The 21,081-nt window shown below is 51.5% G+C and overlaps 1 protein-coding gene across 1 annotated transcript; it reads left to right on the forward strand.

Annotated features, from left to right (window-relative positions):
• Nucleotides 1–822: 822 nt before the first annotated feature.
• On the forward strand, nt 823–13,072 carry CATSPER4 (cation channel sperm associated 4). Its single transcript, XM_026516543.2, has 11 exons — nt 823–891; nt 1,013–1,087; nt 1,566–1,709; nt 5,033–5,134; nt 9,625–9,722; nt 9,879–9,999; nt 10,211–10,344; nt 10,730–10,904; nt 11,654–11,865; nt 12,211–12,376; nt 13,019–13,072. Exons 1-11 carry the CDS (start codon nt 823–825, stop codon nt 13,070–13,072), a joined length of 1,350 nt encoding a protein of 449 aa, XP_026372328.1.
• Nucleotides 13,073–21,081: the final 8,009 nt, after the last annotated feature.

Below are 21,081 nucleotides of genomic sequence, written 5' to 3' on the forward strand. Positions count from 1 at the left end.
CCGTGTTAGAACCAGGAGTCTGCTCCCGGACGGGACAAGGATGGAAAGCTATCAGAAGGACATGAGTGTAACTAGTCTTGGTAACTAGTTAGTCTTGGTAACTAGTCGCTGGTCGGTAACTAATTTGGTAACTAGATAGTCTCGGTAGCTAGTCCACCATGTGCGCAGACCAGTGGCCCGGGCCCTGCAGCTGAAGTTCTGGGCCTGTCAGGATGCCGGGTTGCTGATCCGCGGCTAGCGGGCTCTTCCACGTGTGCCCATCTCTTCCCATCTCCTCCCAGCCCTTGGAGACCAGGGGGTGCTCTCCGGCCCTATCCCCAGGATGGGCGAGGGGGGGGGTACGAAGAGAAACAGAGGCTGGCCTTTCACTCTAGATGGAGAAACACACCTTGCATGGAAGGACAGGACGGGCAGCCCTGGAGACTGGGGTCTTGGACGGTGTAGCCGGTGGGGAGGGGTACAGGTTGAGGCCAGCTGGGAGGAGGGCCTCTGAGCCAAACATCCCTCTCCTTTCCTCCCAGTCTCACCTCCAGCTCCTGGACCCAGAGTAGGGACATGTCCCTGTGTCTCCATCCAAGCTGCACAAGAGACCTGACCTGCTCCCATCAGCCTCTGACCTCTAACCCCAGCCCAGCCCCCGAGTGTCCCTGGCTTCCTCCATGGGGTACCGAGGGGAGTCAGTGGGAGGAACTTTTCTTGGTATCAGGATTCCTTGGTGGAATGCACAGCTGGAGGTCACAGAGTCCTCTGTGATATCACCACGAGGGGGAGCAAGACCCCTTGGAATGAAGTTTCTGACGGGTGGGAGGAGACTGAGCAGCTATGATCGGTAACCGAAACAGCGGGTGGCTGCAGTGGACCCACGCCAATACCAAACCTCTGACGGTCATGGTAGGTGGCCCCTGCCTTGGTCCACCCAAGCCGGGCGTGCCAGGGAGGGGCGGGGCGCAGGGCCCGGCGCTGGCTCCCGGGGGCAGAGCCGCACTGATGGGCCGGCTCCTCACTCTCGCAGAGGGCCGCTCACGAGCCCTACGCCCGGCCAGAGGAGCAAGTACTCATCAACCGCGGAGACATCATGAGCACCAAGGTGAGGAGGCCGGACGGCCGCCCACAGCGAGCCCGGCCCCACAGTCACCCTCAGCAGCTGTGCCCTGGGGGCACCAGGCCGCCATAATAACTCTGCCCCTTCTAGCTTCTAAACGAACGTCCCCCCTGAGGACCTGCCCTAGCAGTGACCCCTACAGTGACCCCTTCATGGTATGTTAGTACCCACCTGGCAGTGCTCCCCGCGGGAACCCCTCTATAATGACAACCGCTCACCAGCAGAGCCCCTAAAGTTCTCCCTTGCAATGACTCCCACAAAGATTCCCCAGCAGTCACCCTCTTTCGGTGGCCGTTTAGGTAGTGACCCCTACACCAATGCCCCCATATCATGACCCCTCCCAGGCAACTTCTCCCCCTAGAGTGGCCCTTCCCGCAGGGGCCCCCATTCACTGAGAACAAACGTCCAGGCAGAGGCCTCCACGGTGACACCTGCCTGAAGGAAGGTCCCCGCCCTCTCCCAGGATGCCTGGGACATCCAGGAATTCATCACTCACATGTATGTCAAGCAGCTGCTTCTACACCCGGCCTTCCGGCTGCTGCTGGCCTTGCTGCTGGTGGTCAACGCCATCACCATTGGTCTGCGCACCAACTCCTTCCTTGGCCAGGTGGGACTCCAGCCTGACCTCTGCCCCCACTGATCTATGGGGGGGGGGGGGAATGCTGGGCAAGACACTTCTCTCTGGGCCTCAGGCTCCTCATCTGTTCGTGACGATTGCACTGAATGTTCTTCCGGGGCTGTCAGCTCTGACTTTCTAGGAAATTAGAGATCAAGGAAGACTTCATGGTGGAGGGGGCCCAGATTTGAAAAAGGCATTAGATTTGTAGAGAGATAGGGTGGGAGAAAAATGGTGTGAGCAGAAGCAGACAAATGGGTCCCTGGTGGGGGAGGGTATCCCATTTTTAATCAATAGTCACTCTGTGCCAGGGTCCAGGTGTGATCACAGCAGACCCAGTTCTGTCTCAGACACAAGCACGTCATTACGGATGATGAGTGTCACGGGGTACGTGGGAGCTCAAAGTAGACGTCAAACCCAATCTGTAGGGTCAGGCAAGGCTTCCTGGGGAAAAGAACGCTTCAGGTGGGAATAAAGAGTAAGTGGGAGTCAGCCAGGCAGAGAGAGGTGCGAAAGAGTGTTTGGGGGTGGAAGAAACAGCTTGTGAACAAGTTCTGTATGTCCATCTTCAAGTCCAGTATGATTTTGGTCTTATCTTTGATATTTTAAACTCCTACAAGGAATATACTACATACATGAATTGTGCTATTTGAAATCAGTATTTTAAAAATGTCCAGTGCAGTGGCTGGTGATTTCAGAGACGTGGCCAGCAGCTAGCTGGTGCAGGGTCTTTATCTTAAGGAGGATGGCCTCTATCCTATGTCATTGGGAAACCAGGGAACGGTTTCAAGCATGGAAGTAACATGACCAGACATGTGTTTTAGAAGACTTTTAACACTCACTCCCACAGGGTGGACCACAGAAGGGAGGGTGCTGGGAATGGGAAAAGATAGATCAGGCCGAACTGTGTTGTGATGTTCAGTGAAAGATGATGGGGCTTGAACCGGGGCAAGGGCCATGGGTAAAAGAGGTCCCATGCATCTGAAGCTCTCTAGGAGTCAAATCCATGGGCCTTCCTGATTGCTTGCTTGCTTGCTTGCTTTTTAAAGATTTATTTATTTGAGAGAAAGAGAGAGAGACAGAGCAAGCAGGGGGAGGGGGCAGAGGGAGAGAGAGACAAACATTGACTCTCCGCTGAGCCGGAAGCCCGATCTCAGGCTTCCTGAGATCATGACCTAAGCCGAAATCAAGAGTCAGACGCTTAACCGACTGAGCCACCTAGGTGCCCCCCTGATCGCTTTTCTTTACAACAAACGGTGAGCACTTCATATGTGCTGCCGTGTTTAACATACCTCATCCTCTCACGCATGTAGAGAAAGGGAGAGCAAGGAGTCACCTTTCTGGCTTGAGCAACTGTGTGGGGACAGTGCTGTTTGTTGGGATGTGGGGACACAGGACAGTGAGCAGTTTTGGGGAGGATGCTGAGGTCAGTTTGAGTTGAGTAGTGTAGTGGTTGGAGGTGCTGGGGCAATATCCACACAGAGATGTCTAGGGAGAGGTTAGAGGTCAACTCTGAAACCCTGCCAAGAGGTCGGGCTAGACATGGCAACATGAGGGTTGACAGCATCTGGGTGGATGGTTGCCAAAGCTAAAGGAGGAGATGAGGCCACTGGGGGAGAGAGTGTCCAGTGAGGAGAGAAGAACGCCAGGACAGAGCTCTGAGGGGGGCCTCCCAGTGAAGGACAGAGAATGGAGGTGGCTGCACGGAAGGGGACTGAGGAGGGCTGGTCAGTGGGAGGACCTGAACGTGCTGTCAAGAAGGGGATGCAGGGCCAGAAGAGGCGAGAGAGGAGGCCAGAGAAGGATCGCGGAGCATCCCTTGGGTTTAGTTCTTGTGGCCTTGACAAGAGCGGTGGAAGTGTGGTGGAGGCAGAACCCCAATAGCCAAGATGGCCGAAGGAGTGGACTGCAGGCAGCTTCCCCCCCTCACAGATTGTGAGATTGGTTCAGACAGCAGATACCAGCACTCTCAGATAGAATGAAGTAGCATGAAAAAGAATGAAATAGAAGCTGCATGTGTGTATGTAAGAGAGGGAGGGAGGGTGGGGGCAGGAGAGAGACAGACTACTGGGAAATATAAAATACATCAATCTTACCATGGGTCCTGGTCAAAAACGCTAAAAGCCCTGGTAGAAGATATGTGTCCATAAAGGTCATATCCTAGAGGCCTGTGAGTGCCAGACTGGTTTTGAACCTTGCCCTGCAGGCCATTGGGAGCCATGGTAGGCTTGTGCGTAGAGGAGGCAACTCTGATTTAGCCATAGATGCTCATAACTTGGAGGAGGCAGGAGGACTATTTATGAAGCTCTCGCAGTAAATAGTGAGGAGAGCTGTTGCCTCCCAGGGCCAGCGGGATGGAGCTGAGGGGACAGATGACGGGAAAGAAAGTTCTTCCTTATCATAGACAGACATCCTTGGTCTGTGATGCCCTCTGGGAATTTGGAAGAGGTAGGGAGCCCATGACCTTAACGTCCCATTCCGGGTTTAAGCAGCTGTGCTCAGCCTCTCATTGGCCAGTGGGTACGGGTGATGACAAGGTGTGGGGACCAGGAGGCCTCTGTGTGGCAGTGAGCCTTGAGGCATTGAGTCTGTTGGCCATGGACGTGAAGGGAGGAGTCCTCCTTACAAGACTTTGGGAACTGCCAGGGGGGCGTCGGGCAGGCTGGGAGCTGTTGATGGGGTCACAAACCATAGTAGGGTCACAGCTTCGTGAGAGATTGGGGGAAAATGAGTTGGATTTTGAAAAGAATTCAAGCTCATCAAGTCATCCGTCATCCATCCAACCGTCAGTCCACCCAGGGAAATGGACCCATGAGTGTCGGGGACATGCAGGAGTCGTGTCAGGCCTTGCCAGGGGATTTGGGAGCTCGAGCAGCTGGAGTAGTTGGGACAACCAGAGAAGGACGGGTGGGACTCAGTGTCCAGTGTCCGCCATCTCAGGGGCCAGGGCCTTTCTTCCCAATCCTGGAGCCTGTTGTGCCTCTCCCCAACCCCTCTTTTTCACGCATCCCTACTCTAGAGGTTAGGAGCAAAGGTTTATAGTCTTTATTGCTCACTGTCTGACCTTGGGCACCCCTCCGATTCCTCCTGTGTGAGATGGGAATAAAACCTACTTTGTAGGACGGTGGTGATGCTGACAGGAAAGGCACATGCAAATGGAAAATGTACTCTAAAGGGAGCTGCAGAGATGCTGAGGAAGACGAGCAGCAGGAAATGGGCCTGCCTTCCCCCGCAGACGCCGCCGTCCCTGACCTCACCCAGGCTCTTCGCCACTGACCTCTCGGCCCCTCTTTTTTTCTCTGTCTTCCATGTAGCAACACTATGAGTTGTTCTCTACCATAGATGACATTGTGCTGACCATCCTTATCTGTGAGCTTCTCCTCGGCTGGTTAAATGGCTTCTGGATTTTCTGGAAGGTGAGATCCTGGGCCCTCCTGCCATTGCCCCAACTCCTCCGTAGGGACTGCACCCCACCCCTGTGCTTCTGGCCCAACAAGCTGAGAATGTGTGTGTGTGTGTGTGTGTGTGTGTATGTGAGAGAGAGAGAGAGAGACGTGGAGAGAGCGAGAATGACTACTTCTGAGATGTCCGCAATGCAGCAGAAAATAATTTGTCCTAGGAGCGCAGCTTCCCTGGTTTCCTCCCTGGGTTAGCCTCCCTAGTTCCGTGATCTTGGGAAAACCTTGACTTCCTTACCTAAGAAATGGCTTTGAGAGTCTCCACCTTAATTGACAGGGTTCAAGAGCAGAGGTCAGCAAACTTTCTGTAAAGGGCAGGATAAATATTTTAAGCTCTGTGGGCCGTACAGTCTCTGTTACACCCACCTCTGCCTCGGGGCACAAAAGCTCTGCAGACAGACAAACAGCTTGACTGTGTTCCCAGAACGCTTTATTCATGGACACGGAAATTTGAACTTCATATAATTTTCACATGTCACAAAATGTTGTTCTTTTGATGTTGCCCCCTAACCATTTAAAAATATAAAAACCATTCTTAGCCTTCTTAGCCTGAGGGTCTTACAAAAAAAAGGGGCCGCTGGCCAGGTTTGACCTGCAGGTTATAGCTTGTGACCCCTGCTGGGGAGAGTGTCGGAGAGCTGTCCGGGTAGGAAACGGTCTTATTGCCGCATTAAATGAGATGAAGACTCAAACTTTGTTGTTGTGTTGGTTTTTTTTTTTTAAGATTTTATTTATTTGACACAGAGAGAGAGAGAGACAGCCAGCGAGAGAGGGAACACAGCAGGGGGAGTGGGAGAGGAAGAAGCAGGCTCATAGCGGAGGAGCCTAATGTGGGGCTCGATCCCAGAACGCCGGGATCACGCCCTGAGCCGAAGGCAGTCGCCCAACCGCTGTGCCACCCAGGCGCCCCTCGGTTTTTTGTTTTTTTTTTTAAGATTTTATTTATTTGAGAGAGACTCCAGAGCAAGAGAGAGCATGGGGAGGGGGCGGGAGAGGGAAAGGGGGAAGCAGGCTCCCCAATGCGGGCTTGATTCCAGGACCTGGGATCATGACCTGAGTGGAAGGCAGACACTTAACTAACTAAGCCACCCAGACGCCGCAGAAGTATCATTTGAATACTGTTACTGGGGGTGCCTGAGTGGCTTGATCAATTAAGAGAGTGACTTTGGCTCAGGTCATAGTCTCGGGGTCCTGGGATGGAGCCCCACATCGGGCTCCCTGCTCAGTGGGGAGTCTGCTTGTCCCTCTGCCCCTCCCTCCGCTCCTGCTCTCTCTTTCTCTTTCAAGCATATGAATAAAATCTTAAAAAAAAAAATACCATTACCAGGACAACCAATTAGAATTATAAGCTTTCCAGGGGTCAGAGGTTTCACTCCATAGAACCCAGAGTGTAGAACCCAGAACATTTCTGAAGTCTGGATGTCTTAAAGACTGCCTTGTGCAAACGACATTTGCAAGGATGTTTATTAAGAGTAAATAGAATGGACTGGTGCATATTTACATGTTTCCACACTCAAGAGGAGGGTAGGTACCATGCTTTCTGTGAACGTTTCAATGCACCACCTTATCCGAACTAGCCCTAGGAGGCAAGCAGACACCTGTTCCGTAAGAGAAAACATCTCCTCCTTCGTATCTTCTTGAGATTTCTTTTCAGCAGCAGTTAGGGGGTCTGCATTTTCTTAACAGTGTTATTGTTTTTTTAAATTTTTATTCTTATTTTTTTAAGTAAGCTCTATGCCCAGTGTGGGACTTGAACCCATGACCCTGAGATCAAGAATCGCATCTTCTACTGAGCCAGCCAGCTGCCCCAGGGGGCCTGAGCTTTCAAGGCTAAGTCCCAGGGTTTCATTAGCGCGAGAGAATTGAAGCAAGCCTGAGAATCTTATGTTCCTCCAAGGCACCCTGCTTGTCCCCTAAAGCAAGGTTTCTCAACCTTGGCACTATTGACATTTTGGCCTGGATAATCCTTTATTGTAGGGACTATCGCATGTTCAGACACACCCCTGGCCTCCCCCGCTAGATGCCATTAGCACCTTCCTCGGTCGTGGCAACCTAGTCGTGACAACCCCAGACATTCCCAAATGTCCCCTGAAAGGCAAAATCATCCCTGGCTGAGAACTAATGTCCTAAACCCTAACCTTCCTCTGGGGCCCAGCTTCCGGTGCCAAAAACCAGGGCTTGTGAGAGCCCGCTTCTGCCTCCTTCCCTCACCCCTCTCCCTGCCCCTGGGTCCCAGTTTACAAAACCTGCTCCCTGTTGAATAGCTGGGGTGGAAGGGGAGGCAAGAGGAGGGAAAGCGGAGATGCAGGAAAGGGAGGAAAGTCTGTAAATTAACATCTTAAAATATTACCCAGCCCTACAGGAATCCGCAAAGTCTTGTCCCCGGCTCTTACTTTTCTTCTGCCCTGCGGGGTCCCTTCCTCCTCCTCACCCCCACAGCCTATTAATCACTATTTCACCACCTAAATATTTCTCAAATCCTTAAAAATGCTGCAGTGGCTCCCTATTGTTTATAGAATCAGGTCCAATTACTTTACAGTACTTGAGCCTTCCGAGGTGCTCACTTTTACGGCCTCAGCATTCCCTGACTTGCACTTGATGTTCCAGCTACCAAACGGCTTGTAGTCGCCTTCCCCAACACCCGCGCACACACATACACACGCACACGCGCACGCGCACGCACACGTGCCTTTGTCCCAGCTGACCCCTAGTCTATGAAAGCCCCCTGCCACTTTATTCACTTGCTTTACTCCCGCTTATGGCTTAAGACTTGGTTCAGATATCTTCTCTTCCAGGAAGTCCTCCTGTCTCTCCCAGGCCAGGTGAGGTGTGGCTGTGTCTCCCTGATACTGTGTATTTATCTGTCTCGCATGGAGTTTAAATTTACTGTCTCTCTTCCTGGAAATAGTTGGTGTGCCCTGCAGGGCAGAAATCCTGTATCCTGGGGCGCCTGGGTAGCGCAGTCGTTAAAGCGTCTGCCTTCGGCTCAGGGCGTGATCCTGGCGATCCGGGATCGAGTCCCACATCAGGCTCCTCCGCTGGGAGCCTGCTTCTTCCTCTCCCACTCCCCCTGCTGTGTTCCCTCTCTCGCTGGCTGTCTCTCTGTCACATAAATAAATAAAATCTTAAAAAAAAAAAAAAAGAAAAGAAATCCTGTATCCTACCATCCAGTTCAGGGCCTGGCATATAGTAGGAGCATAATACTGGCCGGATAGAGGGCTGGATCTGTAGACAGACAGATTTGCATCTCCTTGCGTATGTGTAGGCACAGTCATGCTGATTGTGGGATACCAGGAAGGCTTGTGTTCATTGGACTGCCCGATACATTTAAGAACATTTTTTTTCGTTAAAAAATAGTTTTCTTTTTGAATATTTAATGCGGATACGCATTGGTCAAAACTATATTGAAAGGTACACAGGGAATATTTCCTTCCACTCCTTCCCTTTATCTCTTCCCCACCCCGCCAAGTAATCTTTTTATATTTATAGTCTCTTGTTTATCCTCACAGTGTATATTTTGCAATCATAAGTTAATACGTGTATATCTTAGTCCTCCTTTTCCTTTGTCCTCCCTCCCCTTGTACTTTGCTTTTGTCACTTACTGGGTCCTGGCAACCTTTCTATGTCAGTACACGGAGATCTTTCTCATTCGTCTTTGTTGCCTGGACAGTGTTCCATTGACTAAACGCTCCGTGGTTCACTCAACCAGTGTCTCATTGCCGGACACTTGTTTTCAACCTTATGCAAATGTCATTTTGTACTTGGACCAGAGTTTCCATGGGTCAGATTTTAGAAGTGGAATCACTGGCTAAAAGCTAAATGCATCCATGGTTTGCTACATAAATTCCCCTCTTTAGTGGCTGTGCTTGAACTTTTCATACCTGGGAGCTTCCTTCGTCTGTCCCCATTCCTATACGACTTTGTGCCTTACTGGACAAAGGGCTTGTAACAATTCCCTGTGTCTGTCTCTCTCGCACAGTGAGAGCTCGCTCACTTCTGAACTGGCTACTGAAGCAGTAGTCTTTGATTTCTTAGCATTTATTGTTATTGTATTGTTAATTGTAGCGTGTGTCGCACAAAGCCTGCAGCATCCAAACACGTTCCCGTCACCTAACTGTAGGGCAAGGCCATTTTCAGCACTGCACTAGCCAAGGTGGGTGCTTAGCTTAGGAGTCAGCTGTGTGTGTGACGGTCTCCACTGTCTCTGAGGCTGCACTTGGCTGTTGACACGCATATGAGACAGCAAGTGCTTGTGGGTTTTGTGGCACATTTGGGGAGGCAGCAGGAGAAGTAACAGCAGTGGATGGCAGATGACTGGTCCTGTCCTGAGAGGCACACTGAGCCCCCCATCCTTGGGGTGGTGGGAGGGCAGACCCTGGATGTCCCCACGGGCTGGGCCTGATAGACCCTTTGGGGCTGGCCCACCCCCCATCCCCCACCACCCCCAGGACGGCTGGAACATCCTCAACTTCCTTATCATCTTTATCTTGCTCCTGGGGTTCTTCATTAATGAACTCAGTGTCAACGCCATCACCTATACCCTCAGGTGAGCCGGGAACTCTGGGGAATGAAGGGAACCTGTCTGGACCCCGGGAAAGAGATGGGGTGGGGATCATCTCTGCCCCTCTAGGCAGGTCAGGGGGCAGTGGGGAAGAGGGGCCTGGGAGGGGCCGAGGGGCACCCCTGAGAGGCTGTGCCGCAGGGCGCTTCGTCTGGTGCACGTCTGCATGGCGGTGGAACCTCTGGCCCGGATCATCCGCGTCATCCTGCAGTCGGTGCCCGACATGGCCAACATCATGACCCTCATCCTTTTCTTCATGCTGGTCAGTGCCCTCCCCTAACCCCCACCTGCTCCCCTTTCCTGACCAGGGCCCCTGGGTCATTGGGGATGGGGAGCTGTCTGGAGAAGAGGAGAAACCTCTGGGCCAGAATCCCTGGGATTCCCTTGGCAGTGTTCATTTGCATGGCATTTGCATGTCCTGTCTCCAAGGTCCTTGGGTAAAGTTCAGGCATCGTCTTTGGTCTCTCTGGCAGGTGTTTTCCGTGTTTGGGGTTACTCTCTTTGGTGCGTTTGTGCCCATGCATTTCCAGAACATGCAGGTCGCCCTCTATACCCTCTTCATCTGCATCACCCAAGATGGCTGGGTGGACATCTACAATGACTTTCAGTGAGTGCCTGTGGGGTGTCCCCCCCACCCCGCGGGGCAAGGCAGTAGGAGTGGAGCTCCAGGGCTTGGGAGGAAGATGGCCCAGCAGGAGAGGGCTGCCCAGGGCTTCAAACTGGGGAAAAGGACACTCTGAGGACTGGTCTTGGTCTGCTTGAAGGCTTGTCCCCCTTTCAAAGTCCTACTGCAGATCTGTTCATGAAGACGTCCCCTGTCATGCTAACCAGCTGGGTAGCGAGGCCTCGAGCAAGACAGCAGATCTGTGGTTTCAGGACAGCCTCCCAGCCCAGTCCTAGTAGGCCTTGAGATAATGTCCCCATTTCATAGAAGGGGGAATTGAGACTCAAAGGACCAGGGAGGTGATGGAGCCCCTGCCTGCTATCTCCAGGATGGAGACAAGAGAGTACGCGATGGAGATTGGGGGTGCCATCTACTTCACCACCTTCATCACCATCGGTGCCTTCATTGGCATCAACCTGTTGGTTGTCGTGGTGACCACCAATCTGGAGCAAATGATGAAGGCAGGAGAGCAGGGGCAACTGCAACAGATAAACTTCAGTGAGGTGAGGGGGGTGGGGAGGGCAGAAGGGAGGAGAGGGAGAATGTATGAGTGCTGACTTGAGGGCACGCATGTGTGTGTGTGCGTGTGCATGTGTGTGCACACATGCTTGCACACTCAAGGGCCTGGAGAAAGTCAAGTCTGAGACCTGGGGGCAGCATCCCCCACCTTGAGTACCATCTGAGTGGTGTGGATTGCCTAGTTTCTATGGCAACTCAAAACTGAGGGGCTGGGGGACCTTAGGGCAGGTAACCAATCTAAGCCTCGATTTCTTCTTCTGTAAAATGGGAATAATAATAGTACTTCCCTCAAAGGACAATTATGAGAATTATATGGATAAATGAACAGTAGTTGGCACACATATAGAATTCATTAAATGTTAGCTACAGTGTTATTCATTCAGGGGTAGGACTTCCAAAAATTGGTGGGGTGGAGGGGGCTGTGGCTGTGACTTGAGAGTAGGTAGGGCTTTAGAAGTTTGCTAGGTAGGATTTATCAGGAGTGAAACTGGGTGCTAAGTTTGAAAAGCTTTTTGAAAAGGGGTGAGAATTTTCAAAGGGGTGGAGGCGGGGCTTGTGCATTTGAAGTTGAGCTCCCACAGCAGGGTAGGGGGGCTAAGATTGGCTGGAGCTGAAATGAAGGGCATTAGAACCCTGGTGTCCTAAGAGACTCATCCTCCAACAGGCCAAGCAGGAAGGGGCTGGGGGAGGGGTGCCGGCTGAGTGGTCCTTCTCCCCATTTCCCTCTTTCCAGAGAGGCAAGCAGGAGGTGGATGGAAGTAACGAGCTGCCGCTGGTGCACTGTGTGGTCGCCCGTTTGGAGATGTCTGGCGTCCCGCAGGAGCCGCTGTCGGGCGGCCACCTGTCTAACCTCTCAGAAAACACCTGTGACAACTTTTGTTTGGTGCTCGAGGCAATACAGGAAAACTTGATGCAGTATAAGGAGATCCGAGATGAGCTCAACACGTAGGGCGGGTACTGGGGGTACCCCGAGTCCCGTGAGTCTGGGCTGAGCAGAGCCTCGGATTCTTCTGGCTTCACGCCCTCCCCGCTTTATAATGCGGACCCTGGGGCCCAGAGGGGCTTCAATGACTTGCCGGGGGTCCGTGGGTGGAGAAGCTGGAATCCATACCTTCCTGTTCCTTCCGTTTCACACGAGCGCACAGCTTGGCCTGGCTCTCCATAGGAGTCAAGGGGGAGGGCGAAGCGGGGTGGATGCCAGGGAAGAGATGGGAGGGCAGTCCCCCTCTTTCACCTCCCCCCCACCACGCTCCCTCAGCCCTCGGAAAGTACTCACCCCTCCGCCCCCAGGATAGTGGAGGAGGTACGCTCCATCCGCTTCAACCAGGAGCAGGAGGAGGAGCTGATGCACAAGCCCCTGTCACTGACCCTGTCGGTGGTGAGCGGGTCCTCCCTGGACATCCGCGACATGACTTGCCAGCAAGACCTGATCACCGCGCTCATCAACAGGGAAAAGGTGCACGCAGCTTCCCTCTCCTACCCAATAAGAGCTCGCCCGCCCCGCCCCCGAACCCCCCCAGCCCCGCCCAGCCTCTGCCCCATTAGTTAAACTTTCTGTCTATTCCAAGATCTGATCCCCTGCCCGGGCTCTCACGCACCCCGCAGCCGCCGCTGAGCGGGTTCGGTTCCACCCTTTCCTCCTCGGAGAGGCTCTGCCCCGCCCCCCATCAGGCTCCTCCCACTGAGTCACTTAAGTCTCTGACGTCCTCAAACCTACCCCTTCTTAGGGTGGCTTGAGCCAGCTCAGTTTCCACCTGGTGGCAGATACCTGGGTGCACTGTAGGCAGAGAGGATCCCTGGGTTCTCGCTAGAATGCATCCCGAGGCCGGAAGCTTCTAGGGAGAAAAGACACACACCCATATGACTTCGTTTTTTTCTCTGCTTCGCACACCACGTGACTGGGCTAGAATGACTGGAGCCTTGTGGAGGTCCACAGCCTAGGCTCCCAAGCTTGGAGAGGACACTAGGCAGCTAGAGTCAGACATATGAAGCACTTGCCTGGGAAGCCTGGTTGGGGTAGCTGCTGAAGCTAGCAGAGGGGAGTGAGGGAGTGTTTGCCCCGTGAAAGTGAAGGACTGACAAACCCCTTGTTTTGCAGGTTCAGGAATCCAACACAAACATACTCCTTAACAAGCACGGGAGCAGTCGCTGAGAGGCAGCCTGGGAGCCAGGGGCCTGAGCTGCACCTTCCTGCATCTCTATGTGACTTGGCACAGTCTGGCCTGAGCCCGTCTTCTCCCTTATACCTAGGCAGATGCCTGGGGCTGTGAAGGGGATGGCATCTCCAGGGCTTGTGTCTGTGAGCCCCAGGTCCGGAGGAATTCAGATGGACAAGGATGCTGGATGAGAGAGGGAGCCCCACAGCAAAGAATGAGCACAGAAAGGGGGTGCTGGCCAAGGCAGCCAGGATCTGTCCTAAGGATGGACAAACTTGGCCCCCTGCTTTAGGCCAGAGCTAGCTGGGGCCCAAGCTGGCCTAAGCACCAAGAGGAGAAAGGTGAGGCCAGTGGGACCAGGCATCTATGTATTGACAATAAAGTTTTGTGTTGGGATCAATATGTCTAACTGGTGGATCTCCCAGCTTGGGGCAATCTTGCCCCAGGTCTGATGGGCAAGACATATCTTGACCCTCAAAGGCCCATTTGTCTGATGGGAGAGTTACTGACAGCACTCTAGAGCTTTCCAGTCTAATGGGAGAGAGAATCTATACCCTGAAAATTTCTGACTTCATGGTAGGGCTGTAATCTCCCCTGAGTGTTCTAAATTTTTGTGGCAGGGGAGGGGGTGGGAATCTGGTTCTCATGGTTGGGAGCCCCAGTCTGATGAAGGAGACAGCCTGAAGGTAGAGAAGACTGGTCCTCCTTCTGGGGGGCCCTCGTCTGATGAGGTCACCACTGACCAAGTCATGCAAGTACAGGCAGTTCTCTCCTGGGGCAATGGAGAATGACTGGCAAACCATGGCTCCTGGTAGGCTTGCCAGAGGAGAGGAGCACTGGCACTTGCTGGAAGATCGCAGGAGGAGTTTCTGGGTTAGGTGAATGAGATCTGGTGGGGTACTTGGGACCTGTAGAGATCTCCTTGGGACCTTCACACTAAAGACTATTGAGAGCCGCAGCAAGTTCCTGAGCTAGAAATCCAAGAGTCTGAGAGAGCTGCGGCAGTCACAGGCATTAGGAAGAGCTGCCTCAGAGAACTGGATTCTCATCCTAGGGTAAGTCATAGGGCCTCATTTTCCCCATCTGTGCAGTGGGGAGAGGGTGAGATTGATCTGCAACTCGAAAATCAAGTGGCTAGCACTTAGCCCAAAAGTTGGGAGACCAGTAAGATCATCCATGTGGCTGAGACTCAGAGTCCCTCGTGTTGGGTTGGGGGGAAGGCTGGAAGGCCCAGAGTTCTGCCCAGCTGGTCAGCCAAGCCTGACAATTAGGGGCCTTGGGGATAGTGACCAGTTGGAATGGGAGTCCCCAGAGGCCCACTCATTGCAGCTGATGGGAAACTTCATCCTCCATCCCCCTCTAGTCTACTTGGTTCCAGCCCTGTAAAGCCCCCTGGGGCCAGCTGGGAAGGAGTCTGGACGACTGGGGATGGGAATGGTAGTATCCTCAGGCAGATGAGAGATGACACCAGTGCCAGAAGAGCCTCACTTTCTTGCAGCTGCTGTCTGTTCCCTGTTTGAGTCAAGACTCTTTCTCAGTGCTCTCCAGGTCCATCAATCAGCAGGGTCGTGGGCATCCAGCGACTTTTGCTACTACTGTTATTTCTTGCAGATGGAGCCCTCAATCTTCCCGGTGAGCACCCACATTATACCTGTTCCATCTATCCTTCTCCGGGGGCTCTCACAGATCAGAAGAGGGGGGAAGAAGGTGACAAAAGAAGAGACAGAAAATAGTGTCCCCAAGAAGATCTTATAATGTGAGTGCAGCCATCACCCACCCAACCCTAAATTGTCTGAATGGCTTGGGACACCAATGGATTTGGAGGCAGGAGCATGACAGGGTAACCTCCAAGGGACTTCCGGCTTTGCTCATCCATCCTTTTCCAGGGTGCTACCTTTGTCTACTCCCTCCATCTTGTCTGTCAGCCCAGCTGTCTCTCCCCTGCTGTCTATCCTTCCCATCTGCGCCGGGCCAATAGCTTAGGTAGTTCCCTCTCAAGATGGCCCAGAACTGGGGGCCCAGGGCCTTGGACCCCCGCTGCCCTCCCCTGCCCTACTCCAACGAATAACAACTGCCACCTCCAATGTCTCTCTGAGCCTGGAACCTGAGCCCCTAGGACAGTATGGGGGAAGACACTGGGAAGCGGCAGGAAATTGCATGTGTCATCACTCCCATGAGTCCATAACTTTGCCGGAAAGAAGTAACCTCTTCAAAGCACCCAGGAAGCAGATACCAGTCTTGGTGAGAGGAGCAGAGGCGGTAATCATTACCAGTAGCAGATTCTACTTATCGAGCACCTATTATATGCTAAGCACCGGAACAGGTGTTATCTCATTTATCCCTCATGACCATCAGTGAAGTGGGTACTATTATTATCCCTGTTGTATAGCTGAGGAAACTGAGGCTCATGACCATGAAGTGATTTGTCCCTTATCACAGCTGGGATTCTATCCCAGGTCTGACTTCAGAGGCCAGTCTACATTCCACTGCTTCTCAAAAAAATTGCTATGGAGGGGGAAACCTCATTATCACAAAGTTGTCCATTCTTACCAAATCTATAATTGTACCACACTGCCAACCAAAATCCCAACAGGGATTTTGTAGAACTTGGTAAGCAGATTCTAAAATATATGGAAGAACCCAGAGCCAACAATAGCTGAGATAATTTTGAAGAGCAAGATGGGAGACTCACTCTACCAGATACTGAGATTTACATTAAAGTAAGATAATACGGTGTTGGTGCAGTGACAGACAAGCGAACCAAAGGAATGAAAGAGCAGGGAAATCGGTCTAGATACATAATGACAAATAGCAGGACAAATCAGTGAGGAAAGGATGGACTTTTCCATAAGGCAGCAGGGACAACTGGTTAACCACATGGGGGAGGAAAAAAACCCCATAAAATCAGATCCAATGGAAACATCTCTCCCTACAAATAAAAACTTGAGAGCTGTGGCATGACATGTGTTCATTACGGCCAGGATTTTTATTGCAAATAGACCCACAGACCACTAGAGCTTAGAGGACTTCTACAATATTGAGCCCAAGCCCCTCACTGTTTTGAGGGGAATATGGAAGCACTAAGAGGATTGGGTCTCCCTCAAGATTATACAGCAAGTCAGTAATAGAGCCGGGTCTAGAACCTAGGTCCTCCTACTCTTTCCGTGCATTCTGGCCAGCTCTCCTGCCCTGCTGTGACCCCTTAGCTCTGCCCAGGGCTAGAACAAAGTGGGGTGTGGAAGGGGCAGGTGCCAGATAGGGGCAGAATTGAAGACAAGCGTCAGTGCCTCTTCAGAGCTGGGTTGTGGGAAGGATGAGCCTGCCACCTGGGTTGGGTCAACTCCAGTTTTGGGAATTAGTCCTTTGATGATTGTGCCAAGGATGCAATGACAGAGCATCAGGTAAAGGACCTGTTTCTGCCTATTGCCCAGGGGAAAGAGGAAGGTTTCCAAGAGATCCAGCTTAGCATAGCTGATTTGGGCCTTTCTCTCTAGAGAGAGTGGTTGGCTCAGCCATGAGAATGAAGCTATATTTTTGCAAGGCGGTACAGTGCGACAGGGAAGACATTTGGCTCTTGAGTCGAACGGACCTCATTTCAAATGCAGCACCACCACTTCCTGGCTGTGTGACCTTGCACAAATCTCTTTGCCTGTCTGAACCTCAGTTTCTTCTTCTGACAAATAGAAATAATAATCATTACCTCAGATTCGTTGTGAGGATTCAATACACCAATGCAAAAGAAAGAGCAGGCACAGAAAGAAGGGAAGGGTTAAGTATTAGCATCTCTTTCATCACCCCAAAAGCATCACTGTTTGACATGTATCAGGACCCCCTGTGTTGCAACTGGCAGAAAACCCAACCCCAACTGGCTCGAGCTAAATAAATAAACAAACAAATAAATAAATAGAAACCACGAAACAAAACAGAATTTGTTGGCTCATGAGACTTTTTAAAAAGTCTTAAAGAAGAGTTGAAGATGCTGACGCCCCTGCCTCCTGGTTATTGTTAGGTTACTGTCACCTCAAAAAAAGTCACCATGATGATAGTGTGGACAGTTCAGACCACTATCTCCTAATCCCTCAGCTCAGAATTTTCTCTATCAGACTTTGCCTACCAATGCCGACATTGCCACCAATAACTGAGGTCTCTTTTTTTCAGTTTGGAGCAATTATTTCTAATAAGTGATGATTGATAAACTATGCCCAGTCAAGCAAACTTTATTGAAAGGAGAGAGCCTTAGAAAAACAAATAAAATTAAGACAAAGAAAACTAAAAGATTGGGGCGCCTAGGGTGGCTCAGTCGGTTCAGCATCAGACTCTTGGTTTCGGCTGGGGTGGTGATCTCAGGGTGGCAGGATAGAGCCTCTCAGCAGGGAGTCTTCTTCTCTCCCCCTTCCTCCGCTCTTCCCCCAACTAGCGCACGCACATGCTCGCTCTCAAAATAAATCTTAAAAAAAAAAAAAGAAAAGAAAACTAAAAGATCATCTTGCCATGAATTACCACCACCACACCATGAAAATAATAGTGAAGAGAAGAGAAGAAGAAACAAAAACACGGAGAGAAAAGTGTGGAAGAGAGGGAGGGAGGGAGGGAGGAAGGAAGGAAGGAAGGAAGGAAGGAAGGAAGGAAGGAAGGAAGGAAGGAAGGAGGAAAGAAGGAAAAAAAGGGAGGGAGGGAAGGAGAGAGGAGGGGGAGGAAAGAAAGGAGTCAGGGGAAAGAGAGAGAGAAAGAAAGGGGAAGGGGCAAAAGTCTAGTCTTCCTCCTAGGATTGATGTGAGGATGAAATGAAAAAACGCATGTGAAGTTCTCAGTAGGAGACGCAGCATCTGCACTCAAACAGCACCAGCGAAAAGGGGTAAATCAATGTTTCTGCGTCCACACAGCCGGCCCAAGCCTGGACTCCAAACAGGGAGTGACGCTGCCTCCCCCCCACAGCTGCCCAGTCAGCAAACCAGCTGCTCAGGGGCTGCGGGCCAACGGGGCCTCTCTGCCAGTGACGCTGGCCTTCATTCAACCCGCTCCACTTCGTGACGAACGACACGTTCTACCTGCACAGCCGAGTGACCTTGTGTGATGAGCGGAAGGGACACCCGTGCCAGCCGGTAAGCAGGCAGCCCTGGGAGATCCAGGCAGTCCCTGCAGCCTCCGCCTGGCGCCGCTGGCGGCGGCCACTGGGGAGCCAGGAGCCGAGCAATATGCCAATGCTGCCACCCTGAGGGCGGGATTAAGGAGGGGCCTGGAGGACGGCGGTGCTGGGGATTGGCTTATCTTGCTAGGGGAGGAACCGAGGGCGGGGTTTGTGGAACAAACTGCCAGTAGAGTGATCTAAGGGGCGGGATTTCGGGGACCACACCTAGTTCCCTGGTGTCTCCGGTCTCGCTAACCTAAGGTTGTGTCCCCCACAGCCCTGTAGGCAGAAGACTTCACCTGGGAGATCCCGGCGCAAGAGCTCCTGGAGAGCGGCGCGGGCTGAATGGGGTTCGGGCCCAACTGGATAAGCGGTAACTGGGTGATTTAGGTGCCTCCTTGATTCCTCTTGCAGAGCCTCCCACTGACCTGCTCTGAGACCCGTCCTACCTTCTTGTCCTACATTTCTCCCCCAATCCAGGTCCATATCCTCCCCAAATCTATATCCTCAGCTTCTCCTCTGCTCTGGAGGGGTCCCCTCCCCTCACGGATCCTGTTCTCATTCAACTTCTCCTCTCCTCCCATTCCCACCTTTCCTGCCACACCAGTTCACTCTTCTCCTAGTCTGTTTGTCCCTTGTGCCAGCCCGCTTTTGTATATTCTCCTTGCCGGTCTGGAATAGTCTCTTCTTTCTATTCTGTAACAGTCTTCCAAAGAGCTGACCCTCACAGGAAAGCCCGTCTTAGTAAGCCCATTCTAATTAGAGGCAAAAGGGTCATCAGCAAACCCTTCTGAGGCCCTGCTTCAACAAAGGGTCAGCCCTTTCTCTCAATCTTGATGAAACAATGGGAATCCTGTCGGGGTGGTTCCTTAAATTCAATCTTTCTTACTGTGCGGTTTCAGAGTCCAACGCCTCCAGCAGCAGGTGTTTGGCAGGTGTGCACAGGGATTGGTGTGAAAATCTGGTAGCTGCACCAGGGTCTGGGGGTGCACACTGGGTTCTGGCTGGTGCCGGTCTTGGATCCTGTCTCTGCTCAACTCTGTGTTACTTGGGAGAAGTCAGTTACCTTCTCCAAGTCTCAGCTTACTCAGCAATACATGGCAGTTGTCATTGTGGGGTTGTTGGTAGTCACAGTTAGAGTTTTACACCTCATCAGAACCTGAGACTATCCAGAAATGACTCAGAGGGTTAGGGCCAGGCAGGTAATAAGTGAGGCGGGCTGAGTGGGGTCCCATTGAACTAGAGAGTGCATTTCATCCCTGGACTCCATCTGCCTCACCCCCAATTTAAGGGAGGGACTGTCAGACAGTTGGGACAGTGGGCCCAGGAAAGCTTTTTTGAAAGAATGCATGAATGGATTACTAAATAATCCTCCAAAGTGGAATATCTAAACCTAAAATGTTTCCCAGGCTCCCAAAGCCACTGAATCCTATTTGTAATCATTTCTTTCTTTCCTGCAGGAGCCTAGATGACTATCTTTCTTTTGATGGTGATAGGCTTGATGCTGGGATAAAGTCCTGCCCAGATATTTTCCCCAACTCTAGCCCTTGGCTTCAGAGTTTCATTGTCTGAGGTAAGGGTGGGGTGGAGGAAGATTTAGGGAGAGAGTAGACTGTCCTTTTGTTAGGGAGTGAAGATGGAACCCGTGCGTGTCCCAACTACTATCTGGTAAGAAATGTCTCTGCTGAGCCTCAAGCTGTGCTTCCTCATCCCACCATCCCTTCCCATCTCTGGAACTCTTCCAAGGGCGGGATTGGGCTGTGCAGTGTGGTAGGGGGCTGGGCAAAGAGAATGGCCAATAAACAGCAAGGAGTTCTACTTTGACTTTCCTTTTCTGTGTCATCTGACTACAAAGCTTCAGCGCTTTATGACGAACAGGGTACGTGTATATGTGAGAAGTACTTTATTCTGTATGGGTTCTGGTTCCCTTATATGTGAAAGACTTTGACCAGATGATCTCTGCTTGACTCTGCTTCCAGGGAAGGTTCCTGGGCATTGGCCAACTGGTCCTGCCTCCTTTCTTCTTCTTCTTCTTTTTTTTAAAGATTGATTGATTGATTGATGAGAGAGAGAAAGAGCACAAGCAAGCCAAATGGCAGGCAGAGGGAGAAGCAGACTCCCCACTGAGCAGGGAGCCCAACACAGGGCTCAATCCCGGGACTCTGGGATCACGACCTGAGCCAAAGGCAGATGCTTAACTGACTGAGCCACCCAGGCGCCCCCTGTCTCCTTTCTTCTGCAGAATGGGCAAGAACTATTCAATTTCAGAATTAGGATTAAATGATTCCATATGTTATTATCCTGCCTATTAATTATTCCTGACCTCATAAGCACCCCCCTTCCTAGTAGAGGTGGATATAGGGAGCAGTCTTTGTGCTACTATCATTTATCCATTCAAAAATGGGCTGGGATCTACTATGTGCCTGCCTGTTCCTGTGTTAAGCCCTGGGGATTCAACAATACATAAGACACAGTCTTTGGACCCTACAGAAAGGACAGTTGAGTGCAGGAAGCAGGTGGTATGGACCAGGAAACAGGACAGGCTTTATAAGTTGGCAGAGGTGGCACTTTCACAAAAGCACAAGAAGGCCTCTTTTTGTTGTTTGTTTTTGAAATACTACTTTTGATTGATATCTATGATCATTTTGGAAATTAATTTCTTGGGAAAATATTTTGGTACAAACAACAATAAAAGCTAAATTTAACAGTCCTAACATTTCATCTGCAAGGACTTTTCTTATAATTTAATGCTTTCACAGCTCCTGAAAAGAATTAAGTCAGATGATCAATACGTATTATTTTTTATGTACACCAAAGTCACACATTTATTAAATCAGCATGCAAGTAATTACCTTTCATTGGGAATTCATATTCACT

The sequence above is a fragment of the Ursus arctos genome, unplaced genomic scaffold (assembly GCF_023065955.2).
Source record: "Ursus arctos isolate Adak ecotype North America unplaced genomic scaffold, UrsArc2.0 scaffold_32, whole genome shotgun sequence".
NCBI lineage: Eukaryota > Metazoa > Chordata > Mammalia > Carnivora > Ursidae > Ursus > Ursus arctos.